Source organism: Passer montanus, unplaced genomic scaffold (assembly GCF_014805655.1).
Source record: "Passer montanus isolate IOZ18808 unplaced genomic scaffold, ASM1480565v1 scaffold96, whole genome shotgun sequence".
NCBI classification, from domain to species: domain Eukaryota; kingdom Metazoa; phylum Chordata; class Aves; order Passeriformes; family Passeridae; genus Passer; species Passer montanus.
The window spans coordinates 1,615,686-1,632,991 of record NW_024375034.1 but is presented as its reverse complement, the minus strand read 5'-3'; the positions used below and the strand labels follow the sequence as shown (position 1 = coordinate 1,632,991).

The window sequence follows — 17,306 nt, the reverse complement described above, 5'->3', positions numbered from 1 at the left end:
TTCAGTCTAGAGAGATTAAAAGTGAGTAATTTTGTGAGGAAATAATCAACATTTCCTGTGATTCTATGAAGTATCTTGACTGTATTGATTAGCATGAACAGTTCTGCCCTCCCACCTCATGGGCTGCTAGGTGCTGGAAAAGGTACAGGGAAGGGAGCAAGCAGATATTTTTGTGGCTTCCAAATAAGGACATTTTTTAAAGACCAGAAATACTTCGAAACCAATAAAAAAATTAAAGAATAAGTGGCATGGAGAAGGAAGTTAGGGACTGGTGTTCATTTTCTCTTATCATAGCAGAATTCATAGAGAGCAAAAGAAAAGATCATATGTGGAGGTAGTCAGGGTGTGAAAGTTTAGCACAGGATGCTCAAGATGTCAGAGGTTTACAGTGGGCTCAGACCCACACCTGGAGCGCTTTGCAGTCAGAAACAAAGCACACTGAGAATGCAAATAGGTTTCTTCCTTAGCTTTTGCTCCCCTAGACAAAACCTAGGGATTGCCAGCACCTGAGCTGGTTTTCACCTCTCAAAGCCTGCAACAGCTCTGCTGTGTTGGGCATGCCCCACAAAGGCTACTTGCAGCTGACAAAAGACAAAACCACCCTTTTTTAATGTGCTAAACAAAGTATTGTGTACTTAACAATATGCACAGTCTTGCCTGCATCACTGGCCTTTGCTCTATCATCTGGTGCCCACAAGCCACCCAACTCCCTGGAGGTCACAAGTACACCCAGATGGTAAAACTGCTTTCATAGTTGTATTTCAAAAGCCTGATGTCTCATTGCCCTCACCACCAGCCTTCTCTGGTACAGTTACTGTTCTGTGCCTTTTTTTGCAACATTTTTCTTAGTTGTTTAGCTTTTAAAATGTTTTAACTACACCTATTATCTCTTGGTATTCCACAGCCAGGTACATGCCACCCTTGCACTGGCATTTCAATACTTAAATTTATTTTCAGTAGCAGAGATGAAGCCCATTTCTGCAATAGCACAAATAATTGGCTTTTGGAGTTGTATTCTGTAACATCCAAGTTGTAAGGGAATTTGTTTGCTGGCTCTTGTATCAGTGCAGGAAATAACCAAGGAAAGAATGTGAGGCCTCCCCTGCAAACATGCAGATCATACCTCTCATTTAAGAACCCTCTAACAAAATACAATAATGCTTGGCAACTTCCTCCTAAGTTATGGGAATTTTATACTGGATTGGATCTTGGACTCATCTGTCATCCAACCCCAAATCTTACAGAAATTGGAATAGCTATGGAATACTTCCCTGGCTAAAGGCTGGGCACCTGTCCCAAAGGGGACAAGTGATGTTTATACATTAGAATTTTCATCAAGAAACATAATTTCTGCTTTAAATAAAGGGATAACAGAAATAGCAAGGATCCAAACACAGCTTATCTCCTCTTGATCTGTCCTGCCCTTCAGGCTCCCTGCTTTGGGTAGCACTTTTAGCTAGACCTGACTCCTACAGCACGTGCATGCATTATCCATGGCCCCGTGTCCAGCTGGAAAACAAGCTCCAAGCACCTTGGCCGCGTCTCAGTTCTCCAGTATGTGCACGTTTAAGTATATACACTTCTGGAAACCACAACTTCTCAGATCCAAGTCTACCTATACTATTTTCCTTGAAAAAGCAAGAGTGCAGTGCTCCACTATATCAATTTAAAAATACATATATTCCCAGCTTAACATGGTTTAGGCCACTGTAATGCCCACTAAAACCCAAATATGCTTCCAGTTGGAACTGCTATAGTAACTACTCTAATGTATTTAAAAGTTATTACATTTACATAAATTTATTTGGTATTACACATTCCCCAAAAAAGCTGCTATATTTCTCTCACTTACATGATGCTGTCGGAAATGACGGAGCTTTTCTTAAAAATGAGATAAATCTGTTTATCTCCACAAAGCCTTTTTGTTGCCACTTGCTTAGCTGATAGGGTTTTTTCATTTTTTTCTGTTTTACCTTGGATAGACTCACAGCTGATGGATGCAGTACAACTACCACCTAATTAATTTGCTGGAGAGTTTAGCAGTTGATAAATACAGTTTATCAAAAAGCCATCAATCAAGCTCTTGCTTAGAGATACTGGTAAGGGCATTAAACCAATGTAAGCAACTTTTAAGTAAGATATTTACTTCTAGTAGATATCCAGAAGATAAATAAAGTAAAATTGAAGTTAATTTGAATAGCAGCCCACGACATAATCCCCAGTAAAGTGACATTTGGAACAACTAATTCAACAATAGGAGGTGGCACTGTGTACAGTCTCTTTTTAGAAGTAAGTTTTCTTCACTGTAGGCAGCACATTGAGTCATAGAATAAATATAAATACATACACACACACACTGTGTATTCACACTTGCAGCAAGATCAGGCTGTGGAGTTTTCAGGCAGTGAATCTGTGCAGCCATCAGTCTCTCTAATCACACACCCACACTCATGGCCAGCTAGTTCTTGCATTTGGGACACAAATTCAAACCCATGAAAGAAAAAGAATAGTGGATTTTAAGCTTAGGTCTTCTAAAATGAATCATGATTTGGGTATTTCAGCTGGACTCAGAAATTCAGTCGTTATTTGGTCTTCAGTGATCACCTGTTCTTTCTAAAAATTAAGTCACTTCAAGATGGTTTAGCATCAGTATTAAAAATTGGAAAAGACTGCAAATTCAAGTTTGTGTTTCAGCTGTCATTTGATTTTGCAGCACAGTCAAAATCAGATACTCTTGTAAATCAAAGAATAACAACTTTTCTTATTCTGTAATCACATGACCATGAAGAGAAACGTAAATGCAATAACCTAATTTAACTTTAGCTCTTTACATATTTTACTTTCATTATCTCTAGGTCACTCAAGATTAATTATTAATTCTGAGCCACATAGTTTTCCTAAGTAAATTTTCAGCTGCAGAATGAATTCATTGATTTTTTTTTTCCCGTTTTTGCATTACTCCACACAAAAGCACCAAAAGCTAAAAAAACCCCAAAATTTACTATTGCGTTCCATCCAGGCACTTGAGATGATGCTGCTGTGAACTTTTGACTTCAGTATTCCAGCAGTGTTCCAAGCTCCAGTTCAAATGAGTTTAGGTCAGTGTATATTTAGTCAGGTTTGCAGGACTGATTGTCCAACAAACGGAAATCGCCCCCCAGGTGTATTTGCAAATCTCTTAGTGCTGAAGAAGTATCATTTATAAGCAATAAGGAAGTAGATCCTTTAGAAATGAATACTGAGTCTCCAATGTATGCAGGGGATTCATTTAGCATACAGGCAGGAGCTGGGCTCGGAGATTCCTCTGGGTCCTTTCCAAGCCGGAATATTCAATGATTGTGCCAGCAAGCTCCTGGCTCTAAGCTTGGTCAGAGCCCCATTTTCTTTTCAGATCACTGCACAGGTCATAGATTTTCCAAGGCAGAAAGATGGCAAACAACTAGAACTAACACAGTGCCTCCTGTACTTCGGGCAGCAGGATCCTGAACACTGCAAGCTATACTGCCAGAAACACACATTTAGTCAAGTTCCCACTGAACACCTTGGTGGAAAGGCTTACACTGATTTCTTAAATTACTATTCCTCACCATCTAATTCCTGTGCAATGAAATGCTATGCAAGGACAAAGCCCTCTGTCTTACTATTATAAGAAAATGGAATACATTTACTGTTACCCAAGGCCACTTATTTATTCTTTCCTGAAATGCCAGCCTTAAACATTTTTTGATATCTGCCAGCAAAGGGAGTGTTCAGTGGCAAGTCACTTACACCATATATTTCAAACAAGTGCAATTCCATCAAACATACCTCCACAAGCCTGCTGGTATGTTCTCGAAATATAGCAGCATATTCCTTTATTTCTTTCTCTCTTCCATTTTTAGCAGCTTCAATGAGAACTAGCAGTGGAACAGTGGTGTCTAAGAAGGAGTCTGAGATGTGATCTATAATGGCTTTCCGGAGCTGCAAAAGAAAGCAGTACATCAGTACCTGCTAACTGGAGGATTCATTAAAGTCTGCTGGAATTATTGTCCATTCCTATTTGTAACATAAACACATCCACACTGTGTTCATGCATTATTTACACCATAGGTCTGAAACCTAAGGCAGCTACAATTTACGTATTACACAGAAAACTGTATTTAATTTTAAGGAAAACTTTAATATGCCACTAGGTAAATATGCCTGTTTGTGTTTGTACGGATACATAAAATACTACATCATATACTGGTTCTCTTGAAATCAAGGGAGCCAAACAAATATTCCCCTTCCTTGATGAATAGGCTACCTAAGTGATTGCACATGTGAAAAATTAGTTAGCCCAGACCTCATATCTCCTGGGTATTCTCCCTTGTAATTCAGATGCCAAGGGAGAAGGCTATTTAATTTTACCAAAAAATATTAATTTAATCATGTTTGTACTCACAAAATAGCTACATCCCATGATTTCATAATTGCAAATTTACCCAAGTATTTTCTTTCTGGGAAACACAGTCTGGTTTGCAGAATGGCAGCCTTCATGGTAATTATGTCAGTGAGATTACTGATTGTGCCACCTGATAATGTATTAGCAGAGAACAAAGATCTATAAATGAGGCTGGAGTTCAATTTTCTCTGCTTATATTAATTGTTCTTGAACTTCTAACTTAAATTATTAAAGAAGTATAACATTCTGCTATAAATTACATGTCTTAAATTAGGCTTCACAGAAGCTTGTAACCGATCACTGGGACATTACTTCACTTAAGAAATTATTTTGCATGTTACCTACACATGACAGCTGTTCATTGAGATCATGCAGCACTACAACAAACATACCAACTGGAACAATACATGAAATGCAGCTTAATTATCCTACTGAATTTCCTACTACAAATCCAGTATTTTTTCAATGTGTAGAAAAGATGTTGATTGGAACAGAAAAGGACACTAAATGTTTTTAAGCTTATCACACTGTTGCCAAAGTACTTTTTTCACTTGGCGTTTTGCTCCAATGTTTGTGTGAAAACTCAGTAGAACTAAAAACTCCTACCATAAGAAAAATATAAAAAACCACCATCTTTTTGATGCTGCTGCTATGTTTGTAGGTAGGGCAGTGGCCATGCACAGCAGAAAGAACAGTGGAGAAATCTGCTGATTATCAGACAAGATCTGAATATGATTTCCACCACTAGCTTTTGGATAGCCTCACCACCTAAAGTCAGTTCTCCTTGACTCACCAGAGGGACAGACAAACCCTCCAAACAAACACGGGCAATTCATGTTCAGAATGGCTTCTTTGTCTCCTAACCTACTGTAGCCCATCACATTAGGATATACTGTCTGGATACACTGTATGTTCTGCAAAATAATTTACAAAGACAGAGGCTGTGGGATTCCAATACAAAATAGGATTTCTTACATTCTCAGCTTTATTCAGGCTGAAATTAAAAAATAAAAAACTACTAGAAAGTTTCCAGAAATTTTATTTACCAGAAATAAAATACACCAAACCTCCAGTCCTGCCAAGTTACCTGCTAAGATTCTCTGTTGTAAAGAGACTAAAGAAAACAGATATTCTTTCCTGTTCAAAGTTTGGTACATGAATGTGACCTTGAAGAGTCACAATTTAAAAATTAGGATTTCAATTTACAAAAAACAACAAGAAGCTGTAGAACCATCATATCCATGGCCAATGATTGATTATCTCCAGAACTCCAGAAATATTCTGGAGTTCTGTACAGCCCAGACTGCAGGACTTCCACAGCCTTAGCATGGTGTCACTACAATAACCTCAGGCACATTTGTGGTGAGCTTGAGATGCCCAATTTCAAACCAGCAGCCTAATTTTATCTCTCACTGCATAGTTCTTGCTATAGCTTTTCACTGGTTTTCTTGGCTTAATTAACCTTTCACACAGAAATTATCACTACTATTTAATTCTAAGAAATGGTCTATTCTGCAATTATGCAGCAAATTGCTTCTTCAAAAAAAAACACAGATAATGCTGTGTCTTGGCTGTACACAAACAAGTTTGAAATTATGTTCCTGTTGCAGCTCTGCAAAGGAATACACGAAGCTGAGAGTTGCAAAGGATGGCTTGTGTAGCATTAAAGAACAAAGAAATACAACACAATAAAAAAAGGAAAAAGACAAAAGAAAAAAGGATTGTCTGAGGCAATATCTATTTCTTTTCATGCTAATTCTAACAAGCGTTTCTTCCATGACTCAGTAAGTCTGTTTCTGACTCTGGCCACCTGTAGGGCAAAATGCTAAAAGCTAAGTAGGCAGAAGGGAGGCATATGAACAAAGGACAGCACTAGTAGTGCCAGCACACAATGCTAGGGAAGTTACTGTGCTATAATTAAACTTCTTCTCGCATTTTTGAGTGAAAGAGACACCAGTAGAAGAGGGAAAGGAGGGGGAGGATGATGTCTGACGAAATTGTTTTCTTCTTAAGATGCAAGGTCTTACCATTTGAGCAGACTGGTACAGAAGCATGGACATTTTTTGGCTTTGATATCAAAAAGCATTAAAAAATAACACAGTATCATGCCATGTATAAAACATGGGGCATAAGGTTGTCAAAAACAGTGGAGGGTAGAGAAAAAAATGCCAGCAGCTGTTTGCAACACTATTCAACATCAGTACTGATCAGCACAGAAAACTCTGTTTGCCTCTACTCACTTCTTGCCTAGATTACCCTGGCAAAAGTCATGAGCAAAGTTCGGAGCAGTTATTACTGAGGGATCTCCCTTTCCCCTTTCAAAGGGGAGCCAGGAAGGCTCTTTTGTGTCCAGAAACAGCTACCCAGGATGAAGAAGTTACATAAAAATATAAGAATATCACCAGGAATAATATTTATTAAAGCAACCAACCAGCCAAAACTGCAGAACAACCACAGGAGAAACATCTGTGCAAGTCCATTCATGCTACACTGGGAAAGAACTGGGAGGCAAGAACTGAGTGTGGTAATTTCACATAATTACAAACTGGAATGAATAGACAATTCCTTCCTAAATATTCGTACAGCTCTCCTCAGCTTCCCTGCTGAGGGATCCAGTAAATTCAGGTAATCCAGTGATCCAGTAAACAGTGATCCAGGTAAAACTGCACACACAGAAATGACACACACATCTCTAGCACAATGCAAGTACAAATCAAAACAAAGCTGAACAGCTTAAAATCCCCAGAAGTACTGGCCGAGCTCCTGAAATGAATGCAAGTAAATTCCCTTGAAAAGCTGGAGAGTTTCTGCAGCTCACAGAATATCCTGTTCTGGGGACAGCTACTTTAGCCTTCAGTCTTGCCAGACACAAGCCTTCCTTCACTCCTCTTGCTGTCATGTGCAAAGGTGTTCCAAAGGGGCCCATGGCATAACCCACAGCCAGGCTGCTGGCTGGGACAGCACCCCTCTGATGGTTTGGTTCATTGGGCACTACTGAAGAGATTTTAAAAATACAGCTTTATAAGGTTTCATCTTTAACCCAAATTTTGCAGAGGCAGTCCCAGTCAGAACTGAAAGCAGAATACACTGCAGAGCACAGCCCTGAATGCACTGAGAGTGCCTGACACAATACCAGCAAAGCTTCACAGTACCATTAAAAACACAGTATTATAAAAGCTGTTAGAGCAGAGCAAACAACAATTTTCATGTTTCTTGTAGAATTGCTGGGTGACGGAGTAATGAATGTTTGTAAGTGAAGGCAAATAAGACCCTACTGCAATATCTGCAGGCACAAAATTCACAATTTCATGTCTCCCAGAACAGGAATTAAGCAAGTAGTAAGCACTCTTCCTAAAACAATTCTTATGCAATTCATATGTATGAACATAGAATTGGAGGAAAGATATAAAATATTTCTCATAAATGCTTTCCAATGGAAAAAATGTCAAGAAGCACAGAGCTGTTCTGGTAAGAGGAAATTACTGGTTCTAGATTGACTATAAATTGGGCATGATTACATTCAGCCTGAACATTTTCCAAAGGTTTACAGAAAGACACAAATTGAATCAGTTAACAGCTTTTAACCACTGTAACAGAGTCAATAAAATGTTTTAAGCTGGAGTTTAATTAACTCATGGAAGGAAATGAATGGAAGGGTTCCTAGACACACTGAGCTGGTGATGCAGGTCTCTTGCACTGAACCCATTCTGGACAGAATGTAAGCAGAAACTGGATAGCTCCTTAGTGGTAAACACTGTATTTATATCATATTCTTCTCATTTTTCATGGTTTCCCTTGGCTGGTTATGGGAGCAGGAAGGAATTTATTCCTCATCTTGAAGCACAAGTTGGCTTGCAAGACTGAACACAAAGTTGGGAGGGACAGTCTTCCACCAGGGAGTTGATCAACAGCCCAAGCCAGAGACAGGATGAAAGAGGTGTGCTGAAGCTCTTTGTAGCTGTAAATTTACATAAACTTGGCTAGGGCAGCCTGACTAAAACAACTACTAACTTTTTAGGGGTTTTCTTTCTGAAAAGGCACATTACACACATCCAGCATAATCAGCAGTTTTTCTCAAAGGTATTTATTACAGAGAAAGGGTACAAACACAGCTGATGTCTACTGCTAACCTTCTGCCCTTCACTGAAGTCGTGGATTCAGGTCCATGTCTCACATTAGTTTTAGCACACTGGGATATAAAATGGGGGGAAGAGTGTGGACAGGGCATTCCAAGGACCCTCCTGTGTGGTAAGAGTTCTCACAGCTGTGAAGACCTACACATAGTGACTTCAAGTAGTTCCTTCAAGGTGTCTGTTCCAACAACCAGTAATAATTCAAGCTTATTGAAATTTAAACAAATATTGATGGCTAGAGTACATTACTGATATATACAGCAAATATATTCAGACATATTCAGCCAGTATCATTCCAGAGTTTTGAAAAGTGGTATGTGAATATTCTGTGGAATGGTGCAATTGTCTTCAATACATTTTTATTATGGAAAAGAAAATATTATTTTCAAATTGCATAAACTGAAAATAGCAAATTGGAAAAGAATCCCTCAAGACCTTTTCTTGCCTTTCATTTGCCCAGGTCTCACCTGTCTGCGGAGGTCTCTGGTCTTCTTGCACATACTGTCTATGGCAACATTCAGGGCATTGCTTCTCTCTGCCTTGTCAGTCTGCAATCAAGGGGACAGAAAACAGTCAGTGGCTGTCTGGGATCACTCAGCAAGCACATCCTTTGTGTCCCCAGTGCATCAGAGCGTTTGCTAAAGCATACATGCTGAAGGACTTTTCAAATTTTTCATACATTTCAAGAGCCAGTACCACAATGTTCACAGAATGCCAATTTGTGATGTTAAGCATAATTTGCTGAATCAAAACACATGCTTTAGAAGCAGTATACAGGAACAACAGAAACACTTCTTAACGTCTGAATTGCTGTAATACTCCCAGTGTAATCAACAACACAAATAGAATCATGATGATAGTGATAATGATGGTGATGATGGTGATTAATAATAGTAATAACAACAATGACAACAGTAATATTTATGGCAATCCTATTCATGTGAAACAGGATTGCCTATTCATAATTGGGTTGCGTAGTACCCTATTCATGTGAAAAATAATGTTCTCTCTCTACAAACAATGTATAAATTCAGGTGCCCACAATGCAGTGTGATTATGCTTTTGTCTGTAGTGTTCCTTTTCCTTCTGTAAAACAGACTGGGTGAGTTTTAAAATGTCCAAGTTGTTGCAAAGCAAACACTGTCCATGAAAGGGCAATCTCTTCATTCCATAGCAGATTCATCCTCAGCACCTAGAAGATTGAGCTCTTGAGATATTCGAGAGGCCTGAAGAGAATCAGTTTTATTTTTTAAACAGTTTTAATTTTTTTTTATTTCCACCTATAAGCAAAGTGCTTCTATCATGGTTATCTATTTGAAGAGTGTACTTCACTCAGCTTTTTTCCCCCTACAATATTACCATAATACTTCTGTGCCTACTAGCTGGTTTGGATTTTTTTTCCTGTTAGTACAGAAATAACATGAAAATACAAAACGCGTGATGAACTTTGTTTGCCTAAAGCAAGCAATCATTGCTGACTACCTTGGACTGCCCTGGCCTAGAGGAAAGAAGCACAAATAGTGGTGCTTCACACAAAGCCAGCACACATGACATTTACAGCACTAAGAACCAGGCTCTCCTAAATGCTAAGCAATAGCTATGTACAATGACCACAGCATTTACCAAACACCAGAAGTCTTTATTATGAACATGACTGTATCATTTTATAAATAACATTAAAATTAATATGGAAGTAGTAATATCGTGGTAGGCACCCAGGAGTATAAGCTTATTATCTATGTATCATACTTCAATCAGAGTTATTTCCTTACTAAAGAAACCTGTGAACAGGACAATATGCTTAATATCAAAACTAAGACTAGAGGTGCTAAGAAAAGAACTCTTACATTAAAATTGAATGTGCAATGTCATAAGCGCCTTGAAATTATTAGTACATTCTGTATCAACTAAAAGGAAAAACTACTTTAAAAACTGGATTAGTATTTTCAGAGAGATTTAGAAAATCTCCTATGACCTTCTATCTCTGAAACTGGCTATAGTCTTTGCAGGGAACAGATGATCAAAACCAGGTCTTGGAGAAAGGCCTGAACTTCACCTTAAAACCTTCAAGGAATCCCTGGAGGTGGATACTCACTTTTGTTCCACAGCAATGCCATCATTCCTTGTACCAAGGCTTGCATAGGAACCAAAGTAAACAATGACTCCTCTATTATGCTTTGCAAGCTCTTGTCAACCTTGAAAACAAAATGATCTCTTCTGAACTGCCAGGTACACAGGGCCAGGAAAAACTCATTGGATACAACTCAGCTTATGCCTATGCATTTTCAGACTACAAAATGCACTGGCGTATCCTTTGAAAGTTTTCTATTTAGAGCCTGCTTTTCTGCAAAGACAAAATCATTGTAAAATACTAGGATATTTTTCAAATTCCCTGGTAATCTGTAACTTCAAAGGTGGCCCGTAATGATACAATTGGCTTTCAGCTAACCTAAATCTTTGAAGCAGCTATTCTGAAATAACCTAAGGCAGCAAGTGGCATAAAATATTGAACAGTGAACAAGATAAAAATACTTCATTTTCAAATTCTTAACATAATAGTCAATGTCTAGAAAGCAAATCTAACTATAGATGAAGTTATTCTTCACCTCATGCTTTCCCTAAGAAATAAAATACACTACAAATGCACTGTAAATGCAGCTTCAGGTTGTAGAATATGGACAAGTCCAGACTGCAAGTAACCTCATAACTGCAGACTCTCATTCTTCCCTAAAGAAACTTAAACATTAAAAACCCCACACTGCTGTTTGGATAAATCCTGTTTACAAAGACATGTGCAGTCTTTTCCAGTCAGGGGAACAGCTGGCTACTGTGGGAGCCCTCTCAAAAGTCTCCTGTGGGAACACTCTCAAAGACTGGTGGCCTCGAGCTGCCTCCACCTGCACCTGACACTAACAGCCCGATGATTACAGCTACACCCGACGACTACACTCTTGAATAACCAAAACCAGCAGGTGTAACGTTTGACAGGCGTCCATTGAAATGCGGGCACTGTGAAACCAAAGGTGACCTGAGCACCTCCACACTCAGCAGCTCCCCAGTGATGGAACCCACACGTCTGGACTTAAAACACTCTGCATCTGCTTGACAATTAAATCCTTCTGGTGACTGCTGTACTTCAAAACAAACACGCCTATCCTGAAACAGTTCCTTCTTGTACACAGTGACTGAATTAGGACAAGGGCTAGGAAAATTATGCATATTATTCTGGGTCTGGATTTTAAAAATCAGGCAGTTGAGCCTTTCAGTTATCCTGCACTCATCTACTGTTTTTTCCTGTAAAATAAATGTTATAACTACAAGCTATATGGCTCCCTTGTGAAGATCCTAAAAGCAATATCCAGTTCCTATTTCAATGCATTTTTAACATTTGAAACATTTTACAAGCACTAAGTCACAGTGTTATTAATATTCCACTGAGTGAAAGTAAGTATTTTTAATTAACACTGGATAGCCTGAAGATAAATGCTGGCTACTGCAAATAATACAGGCCCATCTATTTCACGCACTGGCAAACAACATTAGCTGAATGTCTCAAAAACCACATGTGCAGAAAATCTTTCCTGCTTGATTTCCATTTAAACCAGGACACACGTACAGGCAGATTCTCAGCTGAAACACATGGACGTATCACCACTGGTTTTGATGGAGTTAATTTACAGCAGCAGGGGATTGTGGCATTCCCAGGCACTGCAGGCCCTTCTGCACCCCAAGGTACACAGGTGCAAACCACAACCTCTGCAGAGCCTTGCAGGACTCAGGAACCAGTCTCCAGCCAAGCCTCTGTGGGTAGGTGCCAACAGTTGCCAGTGGCAACAAAGACTGCAGGAATTCCCTAAGCTCCAGACTTTGCTGAGTTGATCTTAAAGGGCTATATAGATACTCTGAGAAAGGTTTTATTTTCACTTTATTGATACTTCTGAAGGCCCACGAATGTTTAGCTGATAGCTGCACGGATCAGTAGAGTATAATGAAGATATGGGCAGAACTACTTAAGTGATCACCTAATCTCTTCTAGTACTTAGGCCAATATTCCCATATTTAAAGGTCTGTGGCCAGAAGTTAAGCGTATGTTTTGTTTCATGGGATGAGTTTGTTCCCAATTAGTCATTGAACAATCCTGGGAGGAAAAAATAGAAAAAAAACCATCCAGTCTACTAGTATGATTTTCTTTGTATATCCCACAATGACAGAATGGTTTGGGTTGGAAGGGATTTTAAAGCCCATCTCATTCCAAGCCCCTGCCCTGGGTAGGGACACCTCCCACTATCCCAGGTTGCTCCAAGACCATCCAGCCTGGCCCTGGAGGCTTCCAGGGGTCCTTGGGCAGCCACGGCTGCTCTGGGCACCCTAGGCCAGGGCCTCATCTCCCTCACAGGGAAGAATTTCTTCCCCATATCTGGGCTAAACCTGCCCTCTGTCAATTGTCTTCAGCAGCTGTACCATGCCTCTGTGATAAACAACTTTTGATATAGTTCTATGCATCCAAGAACAATTTCAGTTTAAAGACGACTAGCACATTTATCAAAATAAGTTCACTAGAGAAATATTAAAAAAAGATGACAAGCTAAAAGGTAAACACCAATCAATACTACAATAACTTAAGAAATGTCAGAGCCCTAATTAAATGATTGACTGTTTCAGCCTCTGTGTTGACTGCAAATAATCCTACACTCAGCAATTAGAGGGTCTTGTACCTTGCACCTTAATTTAAAAAAACAAACAAAAACTCTCACACAACTTAGGTAGAACATTGAAGTAAAGTCTCTATAGAGACACCAAGCATTTTATGTCTCTTGTTACAATTGAGCATGTAACATATAATGAATTTCTTTTTTTTTTTGCATATGGAATTTATATATGGTTCTTCTTTTGATCTATAAAGTCACTGTGAATTCTAATCAAAACCCTAAGATTATAAGAAAATTGTAAAAAAGCAATTTTTCAATTTTTTTTTTTTTTTTGCATGATGAAACAATCGTGTCATTACCTGGGACATTTCCACACCTCAATTTTTTTGTGCAATGACAGGATTTTTTTTTTTCATACACAGCTTATAGAAACTCTGCTCTTTCAAATGCTGTTGTGGAACAATAAAGAAAAGACATCTACAAGCATCTGTATCAAAAAAGCCCCAAAGAAGCCCATAAGCACTTATAAGGGAAGATCCAGTTCAATCCTCTTGCAGTCCTCATTTATCCCAGCTGGTTCACAGCTGCCAGAATTTGTTAACACCGTGCTTCAGCCACCAGCAACTAAATGAAACTAATACCACTTCCTACATTCTTTGCTGGGAGGGGACAAAGGATTTGTTACCTTGAAGGTGACACAGAGAGAAAAAAATCCAAGATGACTGTTTGGCTATGTGAGAAATGCCAAGTGTGGGGCAGAACCTCCTTGCATTCCTTTATACCATTCTGGATACCACTAGGCCCTTGGATTTGTCCCTTAAAAGAAGAATTAATTTAAATATTATTTTACCCTTCAAATTTTCAGCTTGTTCCTCAAAGTGCAATGTCCAAGTAAAAACCAAGATTGCTTGTGGGAGGTGCCATGTCTGGTTAAATACACCAGAACAAAACAATGACCTTTTCCAAACCTGCAGGACTCAGTGGAGAAGCCTGTGTCGGGCTGGAACTCAGGAATGAACTGGTTGTTTACAGTTCTTCTTCTCATGTATGTGTCACATCTTCAAACAAAATGTTTCAAAGACTTCCTGGTTCCCTATGCTGGAAGTGGATAGGAATAACTCCTTCACCACAAGCAACCTCATTGAAACACAGAACTATTTAGATGCATGAGCAATTATATGCACAGCATTCACTGCCTGAGAAATCTCTTACATGAACATTTCAGAAGTTATTCAAGGAATCCTCTGACAAGGCAGTTAAGGCAGAACCTGACACTTCTGACATTTTTCCTGTGAAAAGGTAAAAGCTCCCAGGCCTTTTCATACAGCATTTCAAACCCTATTTTTACTGTACATCAAAAGCCTGGAAAGGGAAATTAATTTAGAAGTATATTTATTTCCTTTCTTTTTTAATATGGAAAACACAAATCAATAACCCACAAATATTTTAAGTTGAAAATCACTACCTCCACTCAGTGACAGATTCCCTACTCTTAACATGCCTACCCCAGTGTAATTTTTTTAAAGACACCTGGCTCAAGAAAACCTATTTTTGTGATAAACAGGTAAGCATATTTTTTAAAAAGGGATATGGAAAACCATAAACAAGTAAGCAAATAAGGACTCTTTCATGTGGAACTGTTTCTCATTATAGAGAGGGTTTTTTCTCAACAGCTTCAATATGAGATTGTCATTTTCCTCCTCTTCAAGCCCTCATGGAATACTCCCTATGGATCTAATGCTGTGAGATGTGAAGTGCCTCATAAGAAATTAATTACCTCAACCTCCACTGCTACAACTGGAGTACTAAGGGCTCTCCTTCCTGTGTCAATTACCCTTTTCCAATCAATATGCAGGAATAGCCTAGAATTTAAAACCTCTCAGCACAACCAGTTTTTGGCATTCAGTTACATATAGTTTGTAATACTGCAAAACAAATTTAAAATTTCATTCTACACAAGCATACATCAAACAGTCTAAAAAACCCAGAATTCAGAATGCATAAGCCTTTAATTATTAGAAAAACCACTGAAACACTGAAATGTGCAGATCCCAATAACGCTAAAATCTCAGAAAGAACGATGTTGCTGGAATATGCACATTGTATTGTCGTGGTACAGCTGGTCTGTAGCTGAACAAGATAAATCTGGCCAGGACAAATCCAGCCGGGCTGGCCTGGCTCATTCTGGAAGGGAGGCAGCAGAGACCTCAGGACCCCTGCTGAAGCTGGATGCAGATACACAGTGGCTGGAGAGCTGGGCAGGGAGAGCTGCCATACCACCAGCTCTCTGAGCCGGGAGGTCCCAAGGCCCCATGAAAAAAAAGAGCAGCCAGAATAAACCCATGGCTGTTTGCTGAGGGCGCTCCGTGTGCTGTGCCGTGCAGCTGTCTCCAACACATCCCTACATCACAACATTGCACATTTTAATCCATTCTCCAAAACACTGGTGCCAGTCAGCTGAAGGTGGGGAGGATGGCCAGGTTGTCTCAAAGCACAGAGCTGGAATCTTTATCCTTGGGACAATAAACTCTCTTGAAAGTGACTGGGATCCAGTCATGAGAGAAGATGAGGAACCAACACTATTCTAAATTTTTATTCTTTCTTTCTGATACGTAAGACAAATATCTCCTTACATCAGTTTTTCTCCTACTTTTTCACATTGGGAATATTAGAAAAGTTCAGCATGACTCCAAGTTGATCCTGAAAAAACACCCATACTTTTGTAGTACTTATCTGGGGAGAAGTGTCCCGGGAGGTGCATGTGTCATACCCAGCGTGTTGGGACAGCAGGTACAACCATCGCCTACTAACAACCATCACTTACTACTTCTAAGGCAAAAACCAAACACCACAGGCACTTCATATCTAAAATATGGCAGTCTTAAAACTCGATAGAGAAACCTTAAAGGCCAGTAGCACTTTATTTTGGTTTGTGTTTCCAGTCCAGGCCTATCAGAGGAATCAGTAGGGAGTAAAAACAACATTAAATTTCTTTTAATCAGATGTTACTGTCATTCACAGATGATGCAGGGAGGAAGGGCAAACATAAGTAGAAATGGAGCAATACTATTGAACTGACAGCAAGAAGTATACTTGAGGTTAATCTGCCTTTTACTAAGAAGCAATTTTCTAAGTTTCTAGTCCATACTAGTTTTTAATTGAATATCCATCTACCTTCAACCAAAGTGTTCTGGCAGTTTTACAGCAGGAAAATAGAAAATTAGTTGGAGAAAATCTCATTCTACAGCAGCAGCACAAGACTTTCCTATGATGAACTATCATATAAATTGCTTGGAGATTATATGCTGTTATGAGAAAGAAAAAAGAGGATGGAGGGAGAAGAAAATTCAAAATAAAATATAGTACAGTTGCTGAGACAGTCCTTCTCATTCACATTGTTTAAAACATTTATCTGTACTTTAAATCTGAAAGTTACAGCCTTAAACAGCAGCCATAAATAGGGAAAAAAGCCCAGCACCAAGCCATTCACATTCTGCCATACCTAGGGACAGACTAGTGCAGAGTCCAAAGTGGCACAGCAAAGGCACATCCTGCATTTTTCAAGGAACCAACAAAAGCTTACTGTGGCTTTTGAAGTGGCACAATGTGCTACACAATTAGATTCCTGTACACAGTGTAACAGCACTCAAATCAAACAGCATTATAAATACATATACATACAATATATTTAAAAATATGTAGGGTGACTAAAGAATTGTATTTCTATAAAAAAGTCTTCCAAGTCCTCACAGCCACTCCATACCATCCAGTACCCTCATGCTTTCTCCTTGTATTTCCACTGTACCATGGAGAGATAAGGAAGGTAGAACAGGAAAATGAAGCTTGCTGTATTGACACACTCATTACTCTGGGAAAATCTCTATGATACTGTTCATGATCACTCATAGAACAGACATGCTGTGATGTTTCTTTTAACAGAAAACTGAGCACACTCTTGTATCACACTGGATGGGTAATGAAGATTGAGTTCCCTGATTTTCACTCCCACATAACTTTAACATTTCTGTGTAGCTCCCCACAAGGAAGCAGCTTGAGATAAATACGGGTGGGGTGGACACAGGACAGAACTTGGCCTACAGA

General features: G+C 39.1%; 1 protein-coding gene across 4 annotated transcripts in view; it reads right to left on the bottom strand.

Annotated features, from left to right (window-relative positions):
* CTNNA3 (catenin alpha 3) overlaps window positions 1-17,306 on the bottom strand; it is a 407,897-nt gene that overhangs the window by 159,982 nt on the left and 230,609 nt on the right. For all 4 annotated transcript variants that reach the window (XR_005626215.1, XM_039696239.1, XM_039696238.1 and 1 more), the window contains 2 exons: window positions 9,024-9,104; window positions 3,808-3,960 (listed from right to left, as the gene is read on the bottom strand). Coding sequence is in view for 3 of the 4 variants with exons in the window: in XM_039696239.1 (XP_039552173.1) it covers window positions 3,808-3,960; window positions 9,024-9,104 (234 nt within the window). In the remaining variant the exon portion in view is untranslated. The remainder of the gene's footprint in view (window positions 1-3,807; window positions 3,961-9,023; window positions 9,105-17,306) is intronic.